This window comes from Gallinula chloropus (assembly GCF_964237585.1).
Source record: "Gallinula chloropus genome assembly, chromosome: 16".
Classification (NCBI taxonomy): Eukaryota; Metazoa; Chordata; class Aves; order Gruiformes; family Rallidae; genus Gallinula; species Gallinula chloropus.
Window position 1 is genome coordinate 10,940,413 of NC_140101.1, and position 27,135 is coordinate 10,967,547.

Below are 27,135 nucleotides of genomic sequence, written 5' to 3' on the forward strand. Positions count from 1 at the left end.
ACAGGCAGGAGTGGGAAGTCCCAACCATCCCCCCCAATAAACACATTCCTCTGGGAAAGGCCATGAAAGAACAGGAAGTTTCACACAGCAATGACTCATCCACAAAATCACCCACCAGAAAAAGCTCTTTTCATTCCCATGTGAGCCCCGCTTCCAATCGCAGCCTCCAAGACAGCCAAAAACCACCCCAAAATTCAGGACCATTCTTTCCTCTTTATTCATAAATCATTCAGAGAGAGCACCTGGGAAAATGGCAGAATTGTATTTTCTTCTTCCTCTTTTTTAAGGGGAAATGAAAATGGCCTGGGAGAAAAAAAAAAAAGGGGGGGGGGGAGGATCCAGGGAAGAAAGGATTTTCTGGATTCATATGAAAAGCACTCAAGTAGCATGAACACAATGATGAAAATCAGACCTTTAAAAAAAAGTAGAACTGGCACCCTTTTGACTTAATATTAAAAAAATCTGCTTCCACCTTCCTCCTTCTGGACTTTCAGTTACTTATTCACTTCTGTTCTGAAGGTATTTGCTTTGTTTTTCCCAGTTTCTTCCATTCCTCTGGTACTAGTGTGTCCTGGAAAGAAAAATCAAAAAAAATTAACTCTTCCAGGCAACAAAGCACTTCCTTGCACAGCAAAAGCGTCCCCAGATCCCTCATTCTCTCTCAAAGGAAGCTTGTGAGAGAAGCTTCTCACAGGAAACTTACTGGAGTGGTAAAACCAGTACTGCAATGGAACACAGAACTGAATTCAAGGAGGATGGAAATGGTCAGACAAAAATGAAGGTTAATTTCTGGTGCAGAAAATATGGATGAGCCTTGGACAATACAGAACTGAACAAAAAAGCAGGGCTGAATGTTCCTTAACCTCAGGTACCTTAACCACTCTTCTGCTTTGAACAGGGACAACCTATCCATTTGGATGCACTTGGTCCTTCCCCAAAGACAAAAGATCTTCATATCCCCAAGATGTACTACCATGAGCACAGCAACCCATCATTTTGGGGTCCCTTTCCCTTCAGTCACAGGCACAGCTATGGGAGCACTTGAGAGCCCAGCCCTAGGTGCTGGTAACAGTACAGTCTGATTGACATGTCTGGGGCATCAGAAGAACCATCAATAATGAAAAGCATTTGTGACTGCACACAGCAGTAAACCCAAACTTGTGGGTCATGGGTAAGAAGCAATCTGCAAGATCTTCCAGGATTACTCACAGCCTGTGGGGAATTAAGGAGTTAAAACACCAGGCTGAGAAACAGAAGACATGCAAGCTGTGGAGAACAGCTTGTGAGGCATTTGGTAACAGGCTACGAAAAAGCTGAAGACCACTGGCCCAAAGCTACAGTAAAGAGAAGCAGCCAGGGACCAGCACAGCACCAGCACACACGCCCAGGATGCAGCCAGCCTTCAGCTACTAGAAGAAGGGACAGCCATCTCCAGTTCCTTGTCACAGCTTGTTCTGTGCTCAAATACCTCAAAACGCTTCAGGGAGAGAAGAGGCAGTAACAGGGCGCTTTTCTACAGAACATGATGCCAAGTTTTCCACAGGCAGTTTTCCAGAAACCATCCCCCACCCCATCCAATCTGCAGACAGGAGCTTGTACCACAGGGCACATCATATCTGTGGGCAAACCACCCACCGGGGCTTGAACCCACAGGTTCAAGGCGCTCTGGGTGTTTATGGAGCACTGACTATGAACATGAGAGAGAGCAGGTGCTTATGAGATGTACCAGTGCAGCTCGCTGGGATTTCAGTTCCATCACAGGACTCGTCCCAGACACTCTCTCCCTTCCCCAAAATAACAGTTCAGTGACCAAGAAATGAAGCCACACACACGCATTCAGAACTGGGCAGCATGCAGAGCAGTCCTGCCTCCTGCAGGGCTGTGGATACAGCAAACCAGGACCTTACCTGTTCTGAATGAAAGGGAACAAAGGGCTTTGCACTGGGAAGGGAGAACAGAGAATTACTGGGTGATCATACGGAATGGATGGGGCTGGCTGCTGCTGACTGAGGCACCGTGACCGGTTCAGGGAGATAAACCCTGGGTTGGATCATGTTCTCAGCTGAAAGAGGTGGTGCTGCCCTAGCTCCTGCTGCACACAGAGCTCTCACCATTCCAAGCAAGGATGCAATTCAGCAGAGTGCCTGGCAACTGAATAACCACAATGCTCCAGATATACCATCAGCAGGGTGGGAACAACACAGGTATCAGCCACATTCATCATGTTCTCTTCCAGCTGACGTTACGAATTCTTTATTTGCAGCAACAACACAGCTTGTAATAGCTTTATTTCATCACCTGATAGCAGCTGGGTGCCCATGACAGCGTATTCACATGTGCACATATCACCATACAGACCTCAGATTATTAAGGACATCACACAAAAGGGAATTTAGGCTCAGGAGGACACATACTGCTAATATGCAACCCTGGCTGTAGCCAAGGACACCTAAGGACTGATTTAAAGCCTGATAAGTGGTGTTGGAAGGCAGCAGCTTCAGCTCAGGTATCTGCGTACAAGCTGTGAGTGATGACATGAAATGAAACAGGCAGCATGCCCAGGAAAGGCAAATTCCAAAGAAGCCCTTACTTCTAGAAGAGCTGGTCACTAGCAAAACCCCCTTTTACCGCAGCGTTCTATACTTTGCCAACCTACTGCTCTGCTCTGCAGCGATCCTGCCAAAAGGAGAGAGGAAGAAAGGTTCAGAGAAGATGGGGAGGAGGAAAGCAGCCCTGCTCCAGGAACCAGAGCCAGTGACAGAAATGCAAAAAGCAAAACCAGGCCTTCTGGTAACTTCTGTAAGAAGATGGTTTATACAGTCCCCTTCCCACGCCCGCCAGCGGCCTCCATAGTGGAACAGCAGCTCTGCCTCAAAGTGCGATCTAGTTAATTATCGCTGCACTTCAACATCTGAGACAGGCTAGCAGCCCTTAACAAAAAGATGTCTCTTTGAACTTTAAAGTCAGGTACAAAGGGTTTAACTTTAGCCTAAGGTAGAAGTTTTACTTTCAAATTTGCCATTGTAGTTGCAGCTTCATGTCATTTACAGCGAAAAAGCATACAGACACCCCCTGTGGTGTTTTGAAGTAGGAACCAACCACCTGCATTTATGTGCTAACAGAAGCCCTGGTTGAGCACAGACACTTAGAAGTAAGCTTCATTGTATTCTTTTCCCCCAAATCTGTATGCTAGGCAATCTGCAATTAATAGTGATTTTATCATTACTCTTTAAATTAAAAAGGAAATATTACTAAATGACATAACATAGCCCTGATGGCAACAAGATCCCAGTAGGATCTGTTATGGTATCAAGACAGTGTGCCACAGGGGGCTGGATGTCCAAGGGAGCAAGGCTGCGGCAAGTGGCAGGATGGTATGGAAAGAGTTAATTACAATAATCACCTCCCTGCTACAGTCACCCAAGTAGAGATGTTTTAAAGACAACAAATCAATGCAAAACCATGTGGCTTTTTTACTGCTCTTGTCCTGGTTTTAATACAGTGTAATCAAAAAAAGTGAGACCCCAGGGGTAACTGTGCAAACAGCTCTGCAAGGACAAACAGCCCCTAATGGCGCTCAGAGGGGGGAGTAAGAAAAGCACAGATTTGATAGCAAGGCAGGTCAGTAAGGTCATCTTCAAAGCCAAACTCGACATTAGCACAAAAAGGCCTAAAACTGAAGTCGTGGATGGAATCCCCATGTGGCAGAAGTGAAGGAGAGGGAATGGTTCAACCTCTAATCAATGCACCGCACTGGGAGCTTGGGGCAGCACACTGCCAGCAAGCTGCCCAAGCCACGGCACATCACGAGACCCAAACGTGAAGAATCAGTCCAATCCCGGTACAGAAAGGGATACTGTATCCCTAACAGTCCCCAGAATTTTCCCTGGTTTCCTTGCGTGTTGCTGCACACCTCTGATAAGTATCTGCTTGCTTCCCTGTTCTCTACAATCCCCCTTCCAGCAGAAGGCAGCAGTAAGTTACATCTTAAAACCTCCCTCACAAGCAGAGCTGCTTGGGTTGGGCTCTTCTGCATTATTTAATTATTGTAACACCTTGATGTGAAACAAGTGTCAGTGAAGGTCTCACCAGGCACAGGTGGGTTTCCCCATGTCAAAGTGCACATCATTCCACCCTTTGTTTTGTCCCCGTGCCTGATCCATGGCCACATGGACCGGCTCCCTCTGAAGGAACGTTAGCTGCATCTCAGCCCTGTCAGTTCAAGCCCTTATACTGAAAACCAGCACAAAGCAGGACCCAGGAGCCCATCCCCACACACAGGATGGAAGAACCCAAGGCAGTGTTCGTTACTGTAGGAATTACAGACACACCACAGCACCGATGTGATCACCTCACCACTGATTTCAAAAGCAGCTCCCACCAGCACACCCGCCCTGGCTTACCGCTTTACTGCTTTCTGAGCCAGCATTCTGTTGCCTGCCAGGAATGTGATGCCGCCCAAAATGGCCAAGTACTTCAGAGTCTGGAACATGTTGAGCTGAGTCCAGTAGACATACATGAGCCCCAACATCGCTGTGAGGAAAAAAACAAAAGACAGAGCCCATGGCTGAAATTGCATCTCAAAGACCATTTGTTATCCTCAGAAGAGCTGTTAGGTAGGATGGCCAGGCCAAAGCTCTGGGCATCTATCTCATCTCTGGAACAGCAGATGTAAAGACGAGACATTTTTGCCAGGGAAAGAGGGCACCTGGGTCTCATTCTGGAGTGAAACGTGACACTGACAGCTTGGAACCAACCCTCTTGTGGCAGAATTATGGACACATTATAGACATTAGGGGCTATTAAAAGGAGGAGGATTCTCTGGATTTCAATAGAGGATATTAACCTTTGCACATTTGAGAGAGCTTACAGCTTTATAAAGCTTCCAAGGAAACTGGCCTGGACATAGCAACACAATGTCATTTGGGAAATAGTAGATCCAGCGTTCCCCCAGCCTGCTATGGTTTTGAAATTCTGTCAAGACAGTATATAACTGTGCAAGCAAGGGCACAATAAAATTGATGTAAAAATAAAAAAGGTTAGTCAAAGAACAAGAGCAGCTTTCACATGAAGAGCTTTAAAGAAAAGACGTAGGCGTCAGTCCTGCAGGTTTCAATCCCCACAAACTCCCTGCTTACAAAGGATAAACAGGCAATAAAGAAAGTGTGACCTCTGGAAATAAGAATTTCTATTAAGTACAGATAAATGGTGTGTGAGAGGAGCCCGGATAATGACCGCTGTTATAAGCTGATGGCCAAAACAGGTTTATCACCGTATTAACAATCATGAAAAGCAGGAAGGCAGATGAAAACAAGAGAACAAATGTTATGCTATTATGTCATTATAGTTAATAGACTGCAAGCCCATTAAGCACCAGGGCTCTCATCTGTCACTCCCAGGTGAGAAGGTCAAACAGAGCAGAAAGCCTCTGACACTTACCAGCATGTCCCACGTGAAAAACAATGGTGCTGGGAGCAAAGCTGAAGTTGGAGATGTTGGCACCTATCTTCAGCCACTAAAAGGAAAAGAAAGAAAACCAGAGTTACAATGGCCTAGTAAACACAGGCTTTGAGTTTATATTTCAGTATCTTTCAAGCCTGTTTAAGTTCTTCAATGAATACGGTGTATTGTCTACAGGAGCTCTTGTCTACTGCTACAAGAGGACAGAGCAGTGATTCTGCTAAAGACAGCACCATTGAGCTCCTGTAGTGAAAGTTTCTCCTGCTGCTTCTGACTGACCACAGGCAGTTCCTTGATTATCTTTCTTCAACCAATGACAGGGAACTGCTCCAAATCTACATTTTCCAGAAAAAACAAACATTGCTATTTCTATCCAGCTGAATTAACTTTAATTGAAAAGACAAAAAAAGTAAGGTTCTAGTTTTGTGTCTATAGCTGTTGTTCTGCTGAGTGCAAGATGCATGCTCATAAAAACAATTTCAGTTTTTAGAATACAAAAGAGAAAGACAGGAAGGATGGAAAACAAGAGAAGCAGCAGAGAGTCTTCATTAAAGTGTTACCAACACGTATTTTGTGAATTCCAGAGACCAGTGGACATGTCTGAGTGCCAGCTTTCAGTGAGACTAGCTAATGGGAAACTACTGCCAAGCAAGTACGGGACCAGTTTCACCCTCCAAATAAGGAGGAATTTAACTTGCCTAGATGAGATTTTGTATTGCATTAAGTCCAAAACACTGATCTAATGATACAGTGAGTAGCAGAACATGTTTCAACTACAGACACACAAATACCAATTACATCCATAAATGGGAATTGATCTGATAGGATTAAGTAACACAGATGATGGGATGGATATATTAAGTGTGAGGCAGAATCGCTGCTTATTTTCCCTGTGGAAGCCTAATGTTAGTCATAACTTCATCTGCCCACTGTTCTCCAACATCCCTAGCAGCAGCACGCTGGAGAAACTCACCCACCTACCTCTACTTCCCAGCAGTGTTTTTCTGTTTTGACTATGAACTCAAAAGAAAATCCATTTAGGAAAGAGAAAACACCAGACCAGCGTTCTGCACTGACATGTGCCAGCTACAACTGCAGCACTACTCACAATCACCAAGAGTTTCAGTAAGAAGTTTAGCTGGCCAACCTCCTAAGTGACCTGTGACTGGCTGAGGAAACGTTTTCTTCTTGTGTGGCCCAGTTCACTCACCAGAATGAGCAGCAGAAGCAGGGGGGAGAGAATCAACGCTGTGAAAGTGTTAGACACCACAGTGGGAGGCCTCTTCTCAGGTTCCCTGAAGAGGTGCTGCAAACAAACAAAACCAACTCCTGAGGAGGTGTATTCCAACAGAGCAGCTTCTCTAGTGTCCCACAGGACCAGCTGCAGCCCCGGGGAGCTTCCCAGATGTCCCTCTGGATGATAAGCATTCCTCTTAAGGCAAAGCCTAACTCTTTAAAGTAGTGCCTCTTCCAGTCTCTGCACATTTAATCTCTCGCACAGTTGACTTTCCCTTGCACTCACAGAAGCACTTGTGAGCTTCTCATCAGCACAGACAGTTGAACAGAGCCAGATAAAGCTTCAGAAGCAGAAATCTTCCTGTGGTGCTTAGTCACATGCACACTTTTGGATCTTCTCAGCTGCCCTCTTACAGGTAGGACACACAACTGACTTATTCATCCTGCAGATCACTGCAAGAAATTTCTTTCCATTAAGCAGTAACTCTGCCCTTCCTTTCATTAACCTCCTTCCACAGCATTCATTTTTTTAATGAGAGATGACTTTTCAACAATACGTTACGATGAGAACAAAAACCATTAGCAGGACTAGTTCCCCTGTCCCTGCACATCATTTTTGGGTTTTGACTGTACCTGGATTTCAGGTTTGGGCACAAAGAGGTTCTTGGACTGGACTGTGGATGGTGCATCCTCTTCAGGGAATTTGATCACAACATCAGCCTGAAATGAAATTATGCAGCTTCATGAAGTTTGATCTTAACATATTAAAAAAATTCATAGAAGCTATTCCAGTACCATGGCTTATTTCTTATTTATGTCAATCTAAACTTCAAAGGAAACTAAGAAAAAGCCACCAGATTTTAAAGAGCATTTTCTCCTAAACAGGGGCAGTAATGCCATTCACCCATCCCCAAGAGTTGGGCTTATTTCCAGCACAGCAAGCACAGACAGGCCAAATCTTGCAGTTTGCTGTGAAATTACAAACCCATCAACGGTCTGAAGTTTGTTCCACCACAAACACGATGAAATGAATGTTCATTTCAGTCTTGTTTTGATGCTTATTTAAAAATGTACAATGAACAGAAACCCTCAGAGACCATCAGTGGGCACAAGGATTCTGCCTTGCTCCAAAGTACAGAGACATTTGAACTTCCACCCCCCTTCCAAGTCTGTACTGTGCCCTCCTGTTACACCACCAGTAATCTCAAAACCACATCACCACACTTCCAGCTACGTACCACATTCCACAGGATTGGGTTTTCCAGAGTGGCATCCCCAATTATCAAGTAAAGAGTGTAGGTACCAGAGGCAGAGTCAAACTCAGTCTTTCTCTCTGAGGTATCCAGTTCAAACTTGTACACGTTCTTGCTGTCTGGTTCTGCAACAAACACGACCTCCTGGCCAGTCTTCTGGTTGTGAAGTCGGACAAAAGTCTGAAAGGGAAGTTTGTGATGTCTCTGGAATACTGCATAGCGTGCTTAGAAACATCAGTGAAATGAGAGATTTAACCCCAAATCAAAACCCTACAGCATTAACAAAAGCTGGAGTCTGAACTGGCAGCCTGGGTGTCACAATCCCTGCACATCAGCCAAGTTCTCTTTGAGTAACTACATTAACACAGGACCATCCAGTGGCCCACCTGGGGTACAGGTGATACACTGACTGTAACTCCATATGGTACATGCAACAGCACACAGGAGGGATGGATGCATACCTGGAGTTTGTTGGGGATTTTACCTTTCTTTTTATTTTATAGGGAAAAATTACCATTTAAAGAGTTTATTCAAGGAGTTTTCCAGCAAACATTCTACATTAAAAAAAACAGAACTGCACTTCTTACTTGCACAGATTTAGTTAACTAAGACACAATACCAGAGTCAGAAGAGGTTTTGTTTAACATACAGACAAAACAAACACACTGAATCCATTTCCCATCTACCAAGATCAGAGATCTTTTACAGCCTGTGTCAGAAACATAATGCTTTTCAAAACCCAGCAAATCTTTTCAAGAGCAACTGTCACCTCAGACACTTCAAGATGGAACATTTCAGAGACACATTCATGATACAAATTTGTCCTGACCTGGTGAGGGATGAGTTCGGCTCCACTGTTCACGTCTATCAATTGGAAGGATAAAGCAAAGTTCTGATGGCTGTCAGCAGTGAATGAGCCCTTGGCTTTGGCTGGGTAAGCTACCCTAGGAGGGAGACAACCAAACAGAACAGAGATGATTTTCCAAGAGATAGTTTGGTTTTCAAAGAGATCAAGGCACGCAAGCCTGTCTAGCAGTACTGCAGCCTACTCAGTACAGATGAACCATTTCATCAAAAGACAGGTGAACTAACAGGTCTTTCTCTTCCACTATAAATGTAATCAAAAGAAATGGATGGAATTTTTTCAGTAGGATTTTTGTGAGAGGCATACCTTGCCCGTTTTCAAGAAAGTGTTTTTTTTTTATTATTGTAAGGTTCAAAGGATCACCAGAGGAATGTTTTGCTAATGCTACACCCCACATTCCATTTAGCCAAGGCTATGCTACAAACCAGCGGTGTGATGGCAGAACAGAAAACAGGGACACTTGTACTTCAGCACAGGAATCACACGGCTGGAAAAGACCTTTAAGATCATCAAGTCCAACTGTTCCCGTCCTATGCTAAACCGTATCTTTAAGTACCTGATCTACCCTTATTTTAAACACATCCAGGGATGGTGACTCAACCCCCACCCTGGGCAGCCTGTTCCATCCCTGGCAATGCTTTCAGTAAAACATTTTTCCCTAACATCTGCTCTGACCCTGCCCTGGGGCAGCTTGAGACCATTTTCCCTTGTCCCATCTCCTGTCACCTGGCTGAAGGGACCATCACCCACCTCTCTACAACCTCCCTTCAGGAAGGCTGGATGAACACACAGAGAGGGGCCTTCATGAGGCTCTGCAACCTATGTCAGATCCCACACATCACATTCTAACTGATGTCAGTTAAAAAAACCCAGCATTAATTCAAGTACCCCAAGCAACAGTGCAGCCCCAGCCCCAAACACACCGTGTATCTTACTTTAGAGCACCTCTACCAAAGCCAAATAATACCAGAAACATTAACACAACTATTTTAACTTGCTTTTGCTATGGAGAGGTGCCAACAAAGGAACAGAAGGCTCCAGTTGCCTGGCTTCTGTTAGTACTTATTTCAGTACTAAGGAAAACCACCTGTAAAAGGATCAGCATTCTCCCAATGAACTCAGAAGATCAAGAGAAACAGCACAGGCACAACTATGTAGTTATCCCAACACAAGATTCCTCTGGTTTAACTGAAGGAGGTAAAGCTCAGAGGAGCTCCAGTCTAGAGCCAGAGTTGTCCCTGAAAGGATCACACACACAGCATCATTTTACCTGGTGGTTTTTGGCGCAATGCTCTGATCTTTATCCACAGTAGAAAGGTCCACATTAGTAATCCCAACTTCCGTGGAAACTTTCACTTTCAGCTGCAATAAAGCACAACAGGAAATTAGTCAGAGCACTCTACACATACTAATTACAGTGAGCTTTCATGTGGAAGCTTTAGCTCTTCTGTCCCCTTTCCCAAAGGCAATGTTACACTAAGACAAAACCAGAACCGAAGCTGAGCAAGACTTGGAGCAACTTACCCTCTGGCAAAGCTCCTGCATCAATCAGGCTCTAACCCTAACCTGTCCCCTTCCTCCTGGCACATGCAGCCAGTGAGGAAGACACCAGCTTCTCAGGCTGGAGTTCACTGCCCTTTGGAGAACTGTTTTTCATAAAACAGTTGAACTAGTTTTCCTTTTAAGCTAGCAGAAACTAGCTGTTACAGGTTACATCACATAGGATACAACTCAGAACTGCATATGTACTTCTGATAGCAGTCTGAGAGGAGGTCGGTCTCCAGACAGCAGTGAGCTCTGCTGCTGCTCTCCTAAAGCCCAACAGGTTTCTGCTGATTTTAATCACCAGCAGGCAGAAGGCAGAGCACTCCTGCAGACCTGCACTTTGTCCAGCAAGCTTTCCTTCAGAGTCCCAACAGTGCAGGGCAGCCAACCAGGTCCTGCCACTTATCACTCTCCTTTGCACTAAGTGCTGTATAAATCCTGAGCAGAAAATGATTTCCTGCCCTCTCCCCAGTCCCAAACCACAGACCATCCAGACACTGAGCCTGGGTGGCTCTGACCAGTCTCAGCCCTTCTCTCAAACATCAGCAGTTACCACAGCCTGTAGTTTTTAATTAGCACGTTTGTCCTCACAGCTTACAAATGCTCCCCTGGAGAACTAAAGTTTCATTGTCAAGCTATTTTTCATCACATACTGCAATTTGTTACTACAGGTTTGCTTGTGTGAACTGGCCCCACACCCACAATCCTGAAGAGTAATTTACAGGGAACCTGGGGGAAAAGTATGTAAAAACATAAACCAAACTATTTAGGTCAGACTTCAAACATAACAGTCTCAGCAGCTCCTTTACAACATGAAGGGTAACTAAAGATAGAGGTTACCTCAGAAAACGGATCCATTAACACGTGGACTACTCAGGCTAACTCAGTAAAGCCTTAGTTTGTTCCAAGGTGGGAGAAAAGAAAGATGGGCTAATGAAATACTCATTTTAAAGTTACGTGAAGGCAACTTAGAGCTGTGGCACACAGTCCCTCCAACTGAACAGTACACAAACATCTCTCAAATATTTTAATGCCAGGAAATGTAGTCTCTGCCTGGAGTAATAACCCACTGGTTGAGCTCATTACTGTCAAAACGATGGTGCATTAAGGACAATTAATGCTAATAACAGTAAGGAAAAAAAAAAAAGCAATTCCCCCAGCCATCCTCCCTCATAACAATGTGTCTTATTAGAAGCTGTTCATACAAAGCCCCCCAGCATTAATGCATTCCTGCCCCTGCCTCCGTGTGCCAGCAGCCAGCCTGAGCAGGACAATCAATCCCCTTTTGACACTCCTAAGTGCTATTACTACTACGATGACAACATCAATTTGATAGACAGAATAAAGGTCAGCAGTTGTAAATAAGCGTCTTCCTCCACTCCAAGCTGACTATGTTGGAAGACTTTAAAAGCAAATCTTTTCCTTAAAAAAGTGATCAAGAGCAAAAACTAACCCTGAGAACAGGCATCACTGGAGCAGAGCGTTCTCAGCTGCTGACACCAGAGTGACTGTATGAACAGTCACAGAGGTCACTTGAGGAAAGTAAAACTCTGAGCATTTACATTAAACTCTTCAGAAAGGTGTGGTGTACCATCTTTTGTCACCAAAAAGGAGGTATGTATACAAGAAATAAAGACTTCCTTTGCTTTGGTCACTGCTTCTGCACTACAAAAGTATCATCACATTCAGTTAGGAGATGCCAAAAGATCCGCTAGACTCTTTTTAGGGGTCTAGAACTTGAAAAACCAGACCACACAAATGCTCAGCTTCCACAGATCAAGCAATCACCAGACAACTGCTAGCCAAGCCTTGGGATTTAACAGACTCGCATCTCAAACCCTCTGAAGCACCCACATTCTTAGAAACCTTTTTGCACAGCTGCTCAGAGCTGCAGTATAAACACTTCCCTTCGTTGCCTTTCTTCGTACCCTGTCAGATCAGCAAATATCTAAGTAAGTCAGTTGAAATTTACACAAATTATTTTGATCACATATTAATCTGCTTACTGGTTATAATCCTGAATCAAGATCCAACGCATCACAAAACAACACGTGATAAAAACACCACACAACCAGCAACATCCTGAACAGGTACAGACAAACAGCTATTTCAGGGCACAGCATTAAAATGCCATCAGAAAGCACACCCACCTCAACTTTATTAGCAATAAATCGGTTATCTCCATCCACGCTGATGGAGAAGTCATAATACCCACTTGCAGGTTTCACATTCATGAAGTTCAGCTCAAAGACGTCTCTAACAAAAACAAAAAAAAGCAGCAAGGTGTGAAGGATCCTCTAGGAAACTAAAGCAGCCTACAAATAGGAAGCATCTTGCTACTGAGAAGCCTCCAAATATCTAAATTAAACAGGAGGGAAATGCAGCACAAAATTAACATGGCTAAGTGCAGCAGGAAAAGAATTCTTTGAAGTGCCCCTAAAGTCACAAGGAAACTGCTGTTCCCCACTCCCAAAAGAAAAAGGAACAGAAATCCACCATCACTACCAAAAGTGCTCAGCCACCACCTACCAAACACACACAACTACAGCATTTTGAGTTCTCCATCATACAAACATTTATCTGGTCAAAGAACACATAAGGAAAATAAGCCCACCACTGTTTAAGTAGTACCTGTTTGCCTTACAAATTGTAAAAATAAGATTATTTTCTTACCCTGAGAGAGTAAATGCTGCCTGCTGAAGAACAGTGGCTTTGCTAGCAGCAGACTTGGCATAGTCGAGCTTTACAGAAGCTTGAGTCAGCGGCCGGGACATAACATTGGTCACTTGTAGCTACAAGAGAAAAACAAGGACTTCTGTGAAGCCTGTTGGAGCCTGTTGGCCCAGAGGAACATGGGAGCACAGACAACACACCATCCCCCTGCATTATACACCCAGATTCACCTACTTCTTGCTACCATAACCAAGAAAGCTCAAGTTTCTAATCAGCAGGGCTGACTTCCACACAGTGGCATTCTGAGGTAGCGCCTGGTGAGCCCAGGGCAAGCAGCAGTTCCTAGGAATCCCTTCATAAAAGCCCTAAAAACCCAGACCTACTGGAACCTGAGTCCTGGAGCTAAACTTTAGAGACATCACCTTACACGCTCAGTCAGCCCAGACCTACAGCACTAAAGACCAAGCCAATAGGTGAGTTAAGACCTGTGGCTTGAGGACTCACCTTGAGTACAGGCTGATGGTGAGACACCGCTGCAGCCCCATCGGGGACAATAATGACAGGCAAGTGGTAGCGGTTCTGGGATAGAGAACCTGCAGCACACGCAACGCTGAAAGCCTCTGAGAGAGTCTCAAAGTTTTTCTTGCTAAAGATTGCGTTCATCAACTGGATAATTTGGTCCTGGAAAACAAAAAAGGAAAAGCAAATCACATGTAAGCACCAGCATCTTACCACAACATTGCAAACTGGCTCAGTCTAATGTTGTTAATCAAAACATAATTCAGAAAGATGTTTTAATTTCCCCACTTGCTTGAAAAATAACTTGGGTAACCCAAAATTAGCTACCTTTTGAACATGACATTAGCATTCTTATTCTTGGCTGGGAGGTTCCAACCACAACAGCTCTGATTGTGCTAAAAACTTGTGAAACCAGAATTGCAATCCACCAGAACTTCTAATCTTCAAGCTAGGTGTTTCAGAACAGGAGATGCCTTGAGCTCAGCTATCCAGACTACCTACAGCTGCAAAAAGACAATATGGCTCCAGGGGCTGTACAATTGTCTTCTACTAGATGTCCTGGCTGCCTGCCAAGCTGGGAAGGCCACAGAGAGGTGATGCAAAGCATCCTAACGGCTCTGGAAGGAGCCAGTCTAGGCCCATGCAGACTTTATCCCCTTAGGCTCACCAGTATCCTTGAGCTAAGAGGATTAGCTTTAAAGCAGTACCACAAGGAGCACAGAGCTGGCTCTGGAAAGTGCCAGAAGTAATTTGTTCTCTCTGAAGGAGGAGTGGGACATGGGACAGAGTCCCCCAGCTGGTTTTGCAGTCTGACTTTGTAGGGTTGGTGTATCTGGGTCACACTCTGCAGGCTATGACCTATTATTCAGATCCTTCCATTACTCCCTGCTAGTCTGGAAAACAGTTTGGTTACCTGCACTTTGAGCCAAACACAGGGTTGCAGGCTAAATTCTAATCAGAAATGAGGATAATCAAAGACAATCCCAAATAAAGCAACAGACACACAATTTAGCAAGCTACAAAGAGCACTTTTAAATGAAAGCCACTGCATCCCAAATTTTCATCCTCCTACTTGCATTAATAAGCATCACCACACATGACATAACTAGAGACAGCACACAGACAGATGCCACAAAACTCCTGCACAGTGCAAATCCTGCAGTGTTTTTCATTTACATGGAGGGCATGGCATAGCTCCAGACCTTAATCAGCAACTGACATACTGACACTCTCATTGTGAAGAGGAAAAAAAAAAAAAAAAGAGGAGGAGAACTGTTTGGTGGGGTTTTTTTTCATATACTACATGCTAATTTTTAAAGAGACCTTTGTGACATTCTGGAGGCACTCTCACCATTCACAAGAGAAAGCATTAAGCCCCAACAATAGCACTTCTGACAGCACAATTCTGAAACAACACTGAACAATTTTCCTTAATTGGTCTTATTTTTTTTCCTTTTTAAACATAATTTGGATGCTGACAGTTTGAATTGTGTGTGGCAGAATCACCTCCTCAAAAATGACATCGAAATTGCTTTGTGTTAAGTCTGTTTGGCAGCAGCGTGGAAAGGAGCCAGGAATGAACTCAGATGTCTTACGCTGGCTTCTGTCTCAACCCTGCCACTTCAGCTGGTGCTTTAGGGAGCTGCCTTTCTCAATTAGAAGTACACCTCATTCAATTCACTTGTTGGGGGGAAAAAAACAAAGTAGACAACTTGCAGTAATGATTTCTGGCTTAATCAAGCTCAAAAGGAACTTCCAACAGTCTTTCATTTCAGACAACGAGGTTTTGCATCTGGATTCCTGTAGGTATACAGTAGTAACATCACCTCCCTTTTGGGCACCCCAAACTAGGGTGTCTGTATTTCCTCACAGGTAAATAACATTTGTAAAACCCTTTGAAATGCTGGAAAGTGCTAGCAAAGTGCTAAATACCAGAACAGACTCTGAAACAAGAAGGTTTTTATCAACAGCTTGTCTCAATAAATAAAGAAAAATAAGCCTCACTTGCAATTTCCTTCTGTACATTTGAAAAAAAGTAAGAAAACCAAACAAAATTCCACCTGTGATCCTGAAGATGGAATTTCCTCCTGCATCCTGTTACTTAGCATGCCCTCAGAGACACCCTTTTCAATCAGTGTGCTCATTATTTTTTCCCCATTAGAAACTCTGCACAGTTACAGCGGCCTCTTGCACTGCACACCAAGGACTTGCAGATCCTGTGAGCCACAGGGCACAAGGGAGACAAAGCAGATACAGACCTCCTTCATCGCTGGCTCTGTACCCACGTGGTCTGAGAGCTTATAGGCAGCAGCAACAAACAGTGCAGTAGTCTCAATTCCTTCTTCAAACTGCAGATAAACTCCACCCAAGTCATCCAGGCGAGCAACAAGATCCTGAGGGAAAGAATCATTAAAACTGGAATCAGCCTGGTTGGTTCTTCATTTTGTGTTTCACACTAATGCATCTTTTAGTACTACAGAGGTCTAACAAATTGATGACTATGTAGAGCATAGCATGTTCCTACCTCAATCTCCTCAACAATCCCACTTAGATCTGCCTGCTGGGACAAGTAAGATGCCGTCTCCAAAGCCTGGATGGTTCTTAAAACAAGAACAAAAACAAACAACTGTATGATTTTTCCTTCCTTCCAAACCTCATTCAAATCAAAGCAACCGCAGTTTCTATTCTGAATGAAGGGTAGAACAGCTGTCACTGCACTCAGTTGACTCAAGGCAATGAATCTGAAGTGACTTAGTTGAAGCCTACAATTCATTAGGGAAAGCCACTTTAGCTGCATCAGTGCTGCCATAAACTCAGATTTAAAAGCAGAGAATAAACAAATCTTTGATCCCTGCCCAGTACAGATTCCCCAGGCTTGCTACCAAGGCTTCCAGGAATCCACTCTTTTAATCAACAAAGCAAATTTTCTAGTTCCTGTTTCTTCCACAGCTTTTCAGGAAATCTCTATTGTCTCATCTCACAGTAAAATCACTTAATTCTTTGGTGACGAATGCCAAGATTCCTTCTGCTTACTGGCACATTTTTTCCACCTCTCAGTACAGGCATCCCAACCTACAAGCCAGGACTGAGGAAGAGCATCAAGTCTATTGCAATGTAAATGACACAGAACCAAAGCTGGACTTTTAAGTGATAAGTTTGCTGCAATCTGCTAAAAAGAGAAGCCTTCTTTGGGATGTGTCCTCTTTACTGACCATTCCTCTTGAGCACGTAAGCTTATTTCCAAAATCTCACAGAAAATAGCTCAAAACCATATGCTTCATTCCTCCCAGAAGGACAATAATGAACTGGACAAATACACCACATGAAAACACAGCACCTATATTACAGAAACTGTCAAAACCCCCTTTCACTCCAAAATCCAGCTGCCTAGAAGATATACAGAGTGAATCGTTCCAAAAGACTTACGCCAGCACGTTTTCTTCCTTGCTAAGACGAGTAGTGAGAGCAGTGAGCGCTTCCTGAGATGCCAGGGGGAGACCAAAGCCACTCAGAGCTCCAACGGCGTGGAAGATCTGTGTGACTGAGGAGTCCTCACTGACAGCTGCCAGCAGCAGCTCCCTGGTCTCATTTGAAATGGTAACCTGAGGAAGAACACATGGAACATGTTGATTTATACTTGGGAAAACACAGCCTTCTAGTCACCTCTGACTTCTGGGAGCAACACACTTGACTGGTTAACTACTGCAAGCCTTTGGAGAAAAACAACAACAGAACTTTATCTTTTAAAAAGGCCTGTTACCTTTTAATTAATTAAATGCCAAAGTTTTGATGCCAGCTATCAATGAGTCAGGATAATGCACAATTCAGATTTACCCTGTTAACCTGCTACTGTTTGTCATCTGGCATCACATGCTGCAGCGGGTGGTACTGATGAGAACAGGCCCTGGATAAGCCACCTGTGATGCAGCAGGGGTGGGCTGTGTTTGTAACCTCGTGGCATTTCAACACAGGGTTTACACCCAAACACTTTATCATATGCCTAAAACATTTTTAATTGACAGAGCTGCTCTGAGTTCTATTAAAATAAGTACTTGCTTTAGAACCTTACACTTTGCCTCATGTAGAGTACTCCCAGAGACCTGGTGAGTTATTTGCCTAAGACATACCAGAATACCACTAAAAGAATGTAGAAGTAGAAGCCATGCATAAAACAAACCCAAGAAAAGGATCAAGGTAAATATTTCTGTGGTAACATCTGTCTTCAGAGCTCAGGGCTCCAAGCTCACCTCGCAGCCAGACAGGACCCGGATGGACTGTGCAGCGTAGAAGAGGGAGTCGACGCTGCTGGAGTCCACGTGAGACTTGATGAAACTACATGCAGCCTGTGAAGAAACAGCAGGTAACTTACAGCAAGAGTCTTACACCACTGACAGATCTAAATGATGCTCTCAGTTTCCTGTACATTTTTATACTGAGAAAAGGCAAATTAAATCCCTGGTAATATCTGTGATGCTGCAGAGCCTGGAACCCCCCCAGATCCTACTCTACTAAGAGCTGCACAGAAACAAAGGTGATTCCTGTAGCTCCACTGCAACCAGAATTCAAATTTAAATTGAGTATAAGCATAGAACCTGTCAAAATAAAAGTCCCACGTGTATATTTAGTGGGGAAAGATCTCCCAGGAGAGAGAACAGATGAGCAGAATCTTTGTGGGCGAGCTTCCTTCCCAGCTGTGTATCACACACATCATCAGTGGATGCAGAATACAGTTTCAAAGCCCACAGAAAGAGAAGTCAGGTAAGCAGCTACAGTATGAAGGCAAGCAACAAGACTGCTCATTAATCCATAGCCAGCTTAACTGACAACTAGATGGCTGGATCATTAAGATTCCATTTTAACCAGAAAGTAACTAAGAATTTAACTGCTCATACTCAAAGACCTGTGACTTATGTATGTGGAAAATAGGCCTTTCCAAGCAGGACAAGATTTTAATGCTACAGTTACCTAGGAACACTGGTATGTGTTTGAGTGTTTTGCCTACTTACTCTTTTTACTGCCTTTACTTTTTAAATAGTCTCACCCCATGAAGAGCTACACTGTCCCAAAAGCAGTGTCTCACAATAAACCTCAAGGAACAAATAAATACTTCTACCTGCAGAAACAAAGTCTGTGTTATCACTAACAAAACTATTACAGCTATTAGAAAACCCAGCCACATGGCACAAATGAAAGCAGCAATTCCCAGCCCAGCCCCAAGATACCCTGTATGTGACCCCAGCAAGGTGAGCAGTGTGTGAACCACATCACCTTCAGGAGCCTCACAGTTAACAGTCTGTGGTGCAAAAGCACAATAGAAAGCAAGGCCAAATGGTTTAGAACCACTGAAGTTATGAGTAAAGCACAAAGTTATGCTTACAGCTTAGGTGCACAGGTAATGTGTGTGCATGTATGTGGGTACACTCATGTAAGGGGGTTGTTATAAGGACAAACTACAACACTGCAGTGAGAAGCGATTAAAGATGGGAATGATACTCTTACAGACATGCTGATACCATGAGCCTTTGCTGCGAGTCTGCATACAAGAAAACATATTTTATATATAAAAAATAGCAAGATCAGCCAGATTTGTTGTTGGAACCAAAATGAGCTCTTGTACCTGGACAGCAAAGCAAATGTGCCATGGGCAGAAATATTTTTCACAAAACAGTGAAACAAATTGATTGCTAGAGTGGTATCTCACAGGCTATGGAGGAGCAAGCCCTGAAACCACCTTCCAGAGGTGGTACATCTCAGAGAGCCTGTCTGGTGTTCCTGCCCTGACTCCAACTCATTCAAACAGCAAACCTGAAGAACTGCCAGCGACTACCAGTGATTTGCTCTGGCCCTTGCCAAGGCGTAACGCTGTACACCTCCCTCACGCTCCTGGCAAAGTGCAGCATGCTAAATAAAGCCACAAGCATCTTTTGCTGCTATGGTGCCACGGGCACGCGGAGCAGCGGGGGTGGGGGGGCAGGGCTGGGGGACCCAGAGCAGGCTGGGGAGCGAGCTGAGGAACAACGAGCGGGCTGAGGAGCCGGTGGAGGGCAGCGAGCGGGCTGGGGGACGGGGAGCGGGCTGGGTGAGGCAGCACTGGCGGCCCCGCCGGGCCCTCAAACCGCTCACCTTTTCGTCCGCCACCCGCACCCCCAGGCTGGCGAGGCCCACGATGGAGTAGTAGGCGGCCTGCACGTCGGCGAAGGGCCGCTCCAGAGCCGCCCTCAGCCGGGCCAGGTCGCGGGCGGTGAGGCGGTGGCTGGGGGCCAGGGCCTGGACACCGGCGAGGAGGATGAGGAGGTTGAAGGCCGCCGCCAGGCGCAGCCGCAGGCCTGCGGAGAGACAAGCGAGTTACACCACGGCCCTTCCCCACCCCGCCGCACCCCTGCGGCCCCGCTCCCGCCGCGACCCGCGCCTCACCCGGCGCCGCCATGATGCCTCCCGCCGCCTGGGCCACGGCGTCGCTTCCGCCCCGCGCCCCGCCCCGGCCCGCACCACTGCGCCCCTGCCACAGGGGGAGCGGGAGCGACCGCGTATTTTTTCGAGGGGGGAAACTTCCCCAGAGGCGCCCGCCGCGGACACCGTGGAGCTGCGAGAAGGAGCAGAACACAGGGGCTGCCCGAGAGGGAAAGGGGAAGCAGGCGGCGGCAGATCCGCCCGTGAAGAGCCAACGGCGGCTCCCCTGGACGCCGGGAGTGGTACGGACCAGCCAGCGGCGGGCGGGGGCGGGCCCTTGGAGAGGATGTGGGCCGCGCTGATTGGCCGAGCCGCCTGCCACGCTCAGTGCGCCGCGGCGCCTTAAAGGGGAAGCGGGGGGCACTGTGGCGTGTTGCGTCACGCCACGCCACGCCTGGAGCCGTGCCGCGCCGCGCCACATGTGTGGTGCCCTGCCGGGCCCCGGGGCTCCGCTCCCCCGGCAGCCCCACGCGTGTCTCGGCACCTCCCTGCGGCCGCGGGGGGCTGGGGCGTCAGCAGCGCCCTGCGGCCCGGCAGAACGGGCACCCAGCGCCGGGGGTGCTCAGCCGCCCGGGACGCGGTGACCGCCGCAGCCCCGAGTGGCCGGCGGCGGGTCTCAGCCTCCCGCCGCCCCCCCGCGCGGAGTTACCGCCGCCGCCGGCTCCTCTCCCCGGCAAGGCGGGGGCAGAAAGGGCTGCGCGCTTCCCCGGGGGGCGGGCGGGAGGGCGACCTCCGCCAGCCTGGAGGGGGATCTCTCGTGCCCTGGGACGAGGCACTGGGAACGGTGCTGTCGTGCCGGGTTTGGGGCTCGGAGGGGGGTCCCCCGGCAGCAGCGAGGGTTCAGGACCAGCGAGGGTTCAGGACCAGCGTTTGTAAGTGAGCAAGTGCATCTGTGTGATGCTGCTTGCACGGGTTCCTCGGGGGAGGTGTGCGAGGTCCCGTATTTCAGGCAGCCTTCTTTCCCACCTCTCTCTTTCCTCCCCTTGGCTTTCTCTAAGTACCGAATAAATACAGAACCAATGCCAGGTTAACCCCCAGCTCAGCTGTGCGACCCCCAAACCTCTCTGCTACCCAAGCTGCCTTCCCCCACTGATACAACCAGCACGGTCTGTTTGCCCTGATGGGATATTCCAGGGTACCCCTGGGAACGGCCATGGCCAACCCCAAGTTCCCGCGGTGAAGCAACACGCACGGCAACATACGAAGTGGCTTCTTCCCCGTGAGCCCCGGGAGGTGGCTGGTGTCCTACACTCTCCAGGTCTCACGGCGGCAAAGCCGTGTGTGACAGGCCCCGTCCGGCTGCTCGCTGCCCTCCTGGAAGGCCCCAACATTTGGGGAAGAGGCCCGTGATTCCTCCTGCAGAGGGCACTGGGAACTTGCGCTGCTTTGCTTCCCGGGGAACATCCCGTGGAGCCGGAGAAGCTCCCGCTTTCCCGCCTCTGCCGCCCCTCTGCTCTCCCGGTGCTTTGGGCTGTTCGCTGTGTGTAGGGTGGACACGGCTCTTGGGCTCGCCGGGGGAAACGGAGGATCTGAGAGCTGCTGTGCTGCTTCAATGTGCAAAACCATCGCTGAGAGGGCAGCTTGCTCCCCTTGCCCCTCTCTCTGCGCCGGAGCCGTGATGGGATGTCAGCTCCTCTTTGGGTGACACTGAGGTGGCCTTTGGGGGGTTTATAAAGCCCAGGCAAGACACACTGTGCATCAGCTTGGTTTCGACAGTGCCAAACCACCATTCCCACATAAATCCCCCAGTTACTGAGCCTGTTTCATTGCCTCAGTGTGAGGATGCTCAGGGCACAGATGGGTACCCAGCTGCGCAGTGAGCATTTCCCATGCTGAGGCGGTCCCCTTGCACTGGGTTATTCCTCTCCTGTTTTCCCTTGGGAGATGGAGCTCCACTGAAATGTGTTGCAAGATCCTGTTGCCACAGCTCTCCTGGAGAAAGGAAAAAATGCTCTGCATCAGAGCGTCTGATTTTGATATTCTGTCCCAGAAAGGGATTTTGCTTTGCTGAGCTGGATTTGCATCACCTTACATTTTGCAGTAAACCAACAGATTTTGGCCAGCTGTGATGGTGCTTCCCATTCTATTACTCTTCCTGGAGAGAAACTGGAGCAAGGGGAAGATTCCCCCCACCAGGATTGGAGTGAAGCCAAACTAAAATGATCTCAAAATCCTTTGTGTGATGGCATTTCTCTTCAGTTCTAGCGATCAGATGAGTCTGAGACCTTGCTCCAGCCCTGCTGTAGTCCACATCAGGGGATGACCATGCAATCCCCAGGGATGCTGGGGACCTCTCTGAGAGGCTGCGGGGTGTCTGACCCCACCATTGGAGTCCTGGGGAAAGGCACCAGCTCCAACACCTTCTCCTGGGGCTGAAGCACCCCGTGTTCCCCAGCCCAGTCTTGAGAGGAGGCTGGAGTCCTGCAGCCAAGATCTTCTGCTGTGACAGATGGAAATGGGAAGGGGTGTTTTTTTATGAGATGAGAGAGAGAAAAAGCTAAAGGCTGCTTGTGCAATTAAGTGCCTTAAACGTGGATTTTATTTCGATGTAATGGGATGGTTATTGCATATAAAAGAAGTGCCAGATGGTTGTTAAAACCACATTTACTAAGTTGTAATAACCATGCATTTGACCCGTAGCCCATCACTTGCTGTGATCCCTCATTATAGCACAGCCTGGGAGCCCTCACCCCAGCAGAACCTCTGGCTGGTCCTTGCTGAGACCTTGGCACCACAGCAGCACTCGCTGCCCAGGGCAGGGCTTGGCATCATGGCACAGCTCTCTGGCTGCAGGATGCTTTGCCTGTTCCTATTTGAGCTTCAGTTGGTTGGTGATGGTGACAAGGACAGAGGGATACAGAGGTGTGAAATAATTCTGCCAGTCTGGGGAGAGGAGCCAGGACCCCTCTGTGGGGTACAGGGCAGTAGGTGTGTGCACACCCCAGGGCAGAGCTCTCTTCTGCTGCTGCACCTGGTGCAAAGGGGCTGGGAGGAGGGACTGGGGAGGGTTTGGGGTTTGGGATGGAGGGGAGGAAGGTCGTAGAATCACAGAATGGTTTGAGTTGTGGAAGGACCTTTAAAATCCATCTAGTCCAACCCCTCCTGCAGTGAGCAGGGACATCTTCAACCAGACCAGAGTGCTCAGAGCCCTGTCCAATCTGTCCTTGAATGTTTCCAGGGATGGGGCCTCCACCACCTCTTGGGCAACCTGATAGAGGATGGAGGAGGAAGGCCCTGAGAGGAGCAGGAAACTGGGGTATGACTCCTTCTCCTCCTGCCTTGCTTAAACACGTGGAGATGCAGGCAGGGAAGGAGGGGTGTGAGTTTAGAGGGGACTGCAGGTCCATTCCCTGCCGCCTCTCCACTCCCGCTGCACGGGATGCACAGGATGTGGGTGGCTCAGCCCCACAGCAGCCCCAAGGAGGCCAGTGCACGGCCCCAGCCTTCCCAGCACCTCTGGACTGGGTCTGGATCTGGCCCCCATGCATTCAAGGGGAGCCTGGGACAAACAGGGGAGCGAGCCCCCCCAAACCTGTGAGCTGAGCTGTGGCATCCCTCCCCGCCCCGGCTCTGCCTGCCGGCGGCACAGTCAGCCTTCCTTCTTTGGTAAAGACTCCAACTATTCCCTTTTTAGGCTCAATCCACCAGTGTCAGGAAGGAACGGGAGCCCATTCCCCATCCCCCAGCCCTGCTGGGGGGGCCTCTGAGTGGAGGGGCTTCCTGCAGGGTTACAGCCCGTGTGCTGGCTGCCTGCAGATGGCTTTCCAAGGCAGCCCTTCCTCAGGGTGCTGCTGCCCCGGCAGCTCCTGCCTCTCTGGGGAGGCACCGTGGGTCCCCACTCTGCAGGAGCTCGGACACTCAACCTGCTTTCCCAGGAGCACACCCTGCCCCAGCCAGCACCAAGGTATTACTGCACTGGCTGGGGTCTGTTTTCCTTACTTCTACTCCTGGAAATCTCTCCCTGATGAATCCCAGCTGGGAGACATTATCTTTTGGGGTCTTATTGTTTCTATGTATTTCTCTGCAGTGCTGGTTGTCCTCCCCTTCCTGCACTGCTCTGCCAGCCAGTCCCCCTTCACAGGAGGGGATGAAGGGCTGACAAGGTGCCTGAATCCAGCCCTGCTCCCACATGTAACATCTCTGGGGTCCCCTGACACCCTATCCCCAGGAGCCCTGACTGCTGTGGGGCTCTCCCAGTTAGCCCAGACCCTATACTAGCAGTCAGGGGTGGGGGTTGCACTGTGAAGCATCCCACATCCTCCTGACAGCATCCCCAGGTACGGCCCCAACATGAGACCCTGTAGCATCGTTTCCTGTGTGTTACACCCCACCCCCTCCGCCCCCAAATGCGAGCAGCATCCCAGCACTGCCCAGCCCCAGGCAGGAGGGTGATGGGAGCGGGATGGGAACTCATTGAAAGGCTGCAACAGATGGGTTGTGTTTGTGCTGTTCCCATTGTACATGTTGAAACTCTCCTGTTTTCATAGGATGATGTCAGATTTGGGCTCCTCAGCCAGATTCCCTTCACCACAGGGAGGGAGACGGAGCGGAGAAGGTGGGAGCAGAGGCCATAGGGAAAGGGAGGGACCTGCCTGGGACACCCAGCAGGGCTGTACACCTCCCTCTCCATCACATGAGAGATGAGATGAAGCAGACAGGTGAAATGCTGCTGGCTCGACCCACTGCTTTTCCTGGTGCTTTTCCTGGCTCCCACTGGCTCCGGCGTGCCAAGACCAGGCCTTTTCCTGGCAGCTTCAGCCCCTGTGGACCCCGCTGGGGGCTCCTGTAAAAACCCAGCAGAAGGAGCCGGCAGTAAAACCCACCTAACTGGGGGGCTGGAAAACGTATCCTGATCCATCTGGAGACACTGGGTGGGTGGAGGCAGCTGAGGGGTGGGGTGGGGGGCACAGTGGGGGACCCTGCCTGCCTGTGAGATGCCAAGTTTCCCCCTGCAATTGCCCAGCCTCAGCCCATGCCCAGTCCCCCTGGCAGCATCGGGGCTGTTCAGACCAGGGTGTTTCATCCCTCAGTATCACCTGGGCTTAGAGCTGTGCTGGGGGGGCCACCCCCTCCTTGGGTATATAAGGTGCCCTGCATTTTGGAGGTCTCCAGGGAGTGGTGGAGAGACTGGGGTGGGGTGGGCTAACCATGGGGGCTAGCACAAGTCCCCCCACCGCCTTGGTCTAGCATGCTGCATCTGTAAACTGCTCCCAGTTCTCCAGGGCCCATCTTTCTGGGTGGCTCCAGCAGCATCCCATCCATGGGGCTGGAGGTCAGAGTTGCATTGCCCCACCTGGCCCCCAGGAAGCGTGGGGGGGGCTCGATTCTCTCCCATCCACCCACGTGGGACCAGCCCCATGCAGAGGCGGCTGCTGAGTGCTTGACAGCTTGTTTAGACAGAGAGCAGGGGGAAAGGCAGCAGCACGTCCTGCCTCTGGCACATCCATGGGAGAAAAGCGGCTGGGAGCCACTCACCCCAAAAGCAGCACCTCCAGCTCAGCCACCCCTCAGCCTCAGGGAAGCCCCCAGCCCACACACTCCTCCCAGGCAGCCACCCTGGGATGAATCCCAGGTGGTTCCTATATGTTTGGTACAACAAGCACCACAAAACTCTCAGTGTTCCCTCTTTTGGGGGTGGTACAAGCAGCCCAGAGCCGTGAGCCCAGCATGGGGAAGATCTGCCAGTCTTCCCCCCTCATTCCATCGGCCACATGACACACTCACAGGGCTGCTGGAAACAGCCCAGCAAACCACCCCCAAGCTGGGCTGGAAATCCTGAGGCTTTGGAGCCAGAAAGCCCATCAAGAGATGATGGCAGGGCTTGTGCTAGATCCACTAAAACTCAGAGTACTGGCTACTGAGCTGTGGCATCCTGACCAAGCCCAGTGCCCCACCCCTGCCAGGGCTCTGGGCTTCTCTTCATCCTCCACAAACAATAGATATTCCCAACTCCTGCAGCACTTCTCAGTAAAGAAATCCCCAAGGGTGACACTTGCTGGTGCATCCCTAAGTGACTCCAAAAGCTTTTCAGGGAGCCCTGCTCAGCAAGCAGGGGAGGTGGACCAGTAGCCTCAGGGGACAGTGATGGTTTAGCATGGGTTCCATGCCTGAAGGCAACAGTGATGCTGTATCACTGCTGGTAGCAGGGCATTACCAGGATGGGTCCGAAACCATCAGCACAGGGAAGCCTGGATGACATCATAACACCAGTAAATATGGAATAGTTGAGCTTGAGGGTCTCCTTTCTGGTTTAGAAGGTAATAAGTTTGACCCTTGCACTGCCTCCTTCTGCAGGTGGGCAGGTCCTTACCAGTGTCCTTATGATGGTCCCAGAGCAGAGACACAGGCAAGTCACTGCAGAGCTTTGGTGGTAATGTAGAGGCAGCAGCAGGACCAGGGGAAGGACAGGCTGTGCTCCCCAGGGCTGAGCCAGCAGCAAAAACCCTTTCCTTGGCTTTGTTGGTGTATGAGTTTGGGGCAGGGTGGTGATGGTCACAGTGGAGGACCTGCCAGAAAACTCCTGCACATGGTAGAAATCCCAGCTTGGATGACAGTATTTCCCTTCTGCTCCTGCTTTGCTTGATAAGTACCTAAATAAATAAAAAGCCCTCAGGAAGCACTCAGACAAGCTATTAAAGAGAATAAAAATAAAGAAATGCAGAGAGTGGAGAAATAAACTCTGGCTGCACAAGCCCCAGCCTCCTGCCTGGCTGTGCCAATGCAGCTCCCCGTGTTTCTGAAGTGCTGAGCCTGTTTGGGAACAGTTGCCCAGAGGTTTTATCCTCTCCCAGCTGGATCAGGACAGCAGGGATTTCCCTCTCCTCAAGCCCCAGCCATTTGTAGGCATGGGAGCAACAGGTATTTGCACCAGGGTCACACTAAGTTTTCCAAAAAGCCCTTAGGAGCACGATCCTGCTGAAGGAGATGAACATGCTGGGACTGGAGCAGCAGTGGGGGTGGATACACCAGTGTGGGTACTGCAGGTTACACCAGCTCAGCTTGGTCCTGCTGGGATGGAGCTGCTGATGGATGGGGGTTTGTCTGCTGTCTCCTGTCCCCCTGGGTGGGTGACACGTTACTCCTGCCCTGCAGCCAGAGGGGGGGAAAGAAACTGATTCCTGACTCTTAACAACT

General features: G+C 48.6%; 1 protein-coding gene across 1 annotated transcript; it reads right to left on the minus strand.

Annotated features, from left to right (window-relative positions):
- Positions 1–201: 201 nt before the first annotated feature.
- Positions 202–19,978, minus strand: RPN2 (ribophorin II; the record flags this gene model as incomplete). Its single annotated transcript, XM_084271521.1, has 18 exons — positions 202–571; positions 2,591–2,676; positions 4,404–4,533; positions 5,440–5,515; positions 6,671–6,766; positions 7,330–7,416; positions 7,935–8,129; positions 8,779–8,893; positions 10,085–10,176; positions 12,510–12,615; positions 13,033–13,151; positions 13,537–13,713; positions 15,810–15,944; positions 16,076–16,151; positions 16,978–17,153; positions 17,799–17,894; positions 19,675–19,877; positions 19,966–19,978. The coding sequence occupies 17 exons, from the start codon at positions 19,976–19,978 to the stop codon at positions 2,625–2,627; spliced, it is 1,944 nt and encodes a 647-aa protein (XP_084127647.1). The 3' UTR covers positions 202–571; positions 2,591–2,624.
- Positions 19,979–27,135: the final 7,157 nt, after the last annotated feature.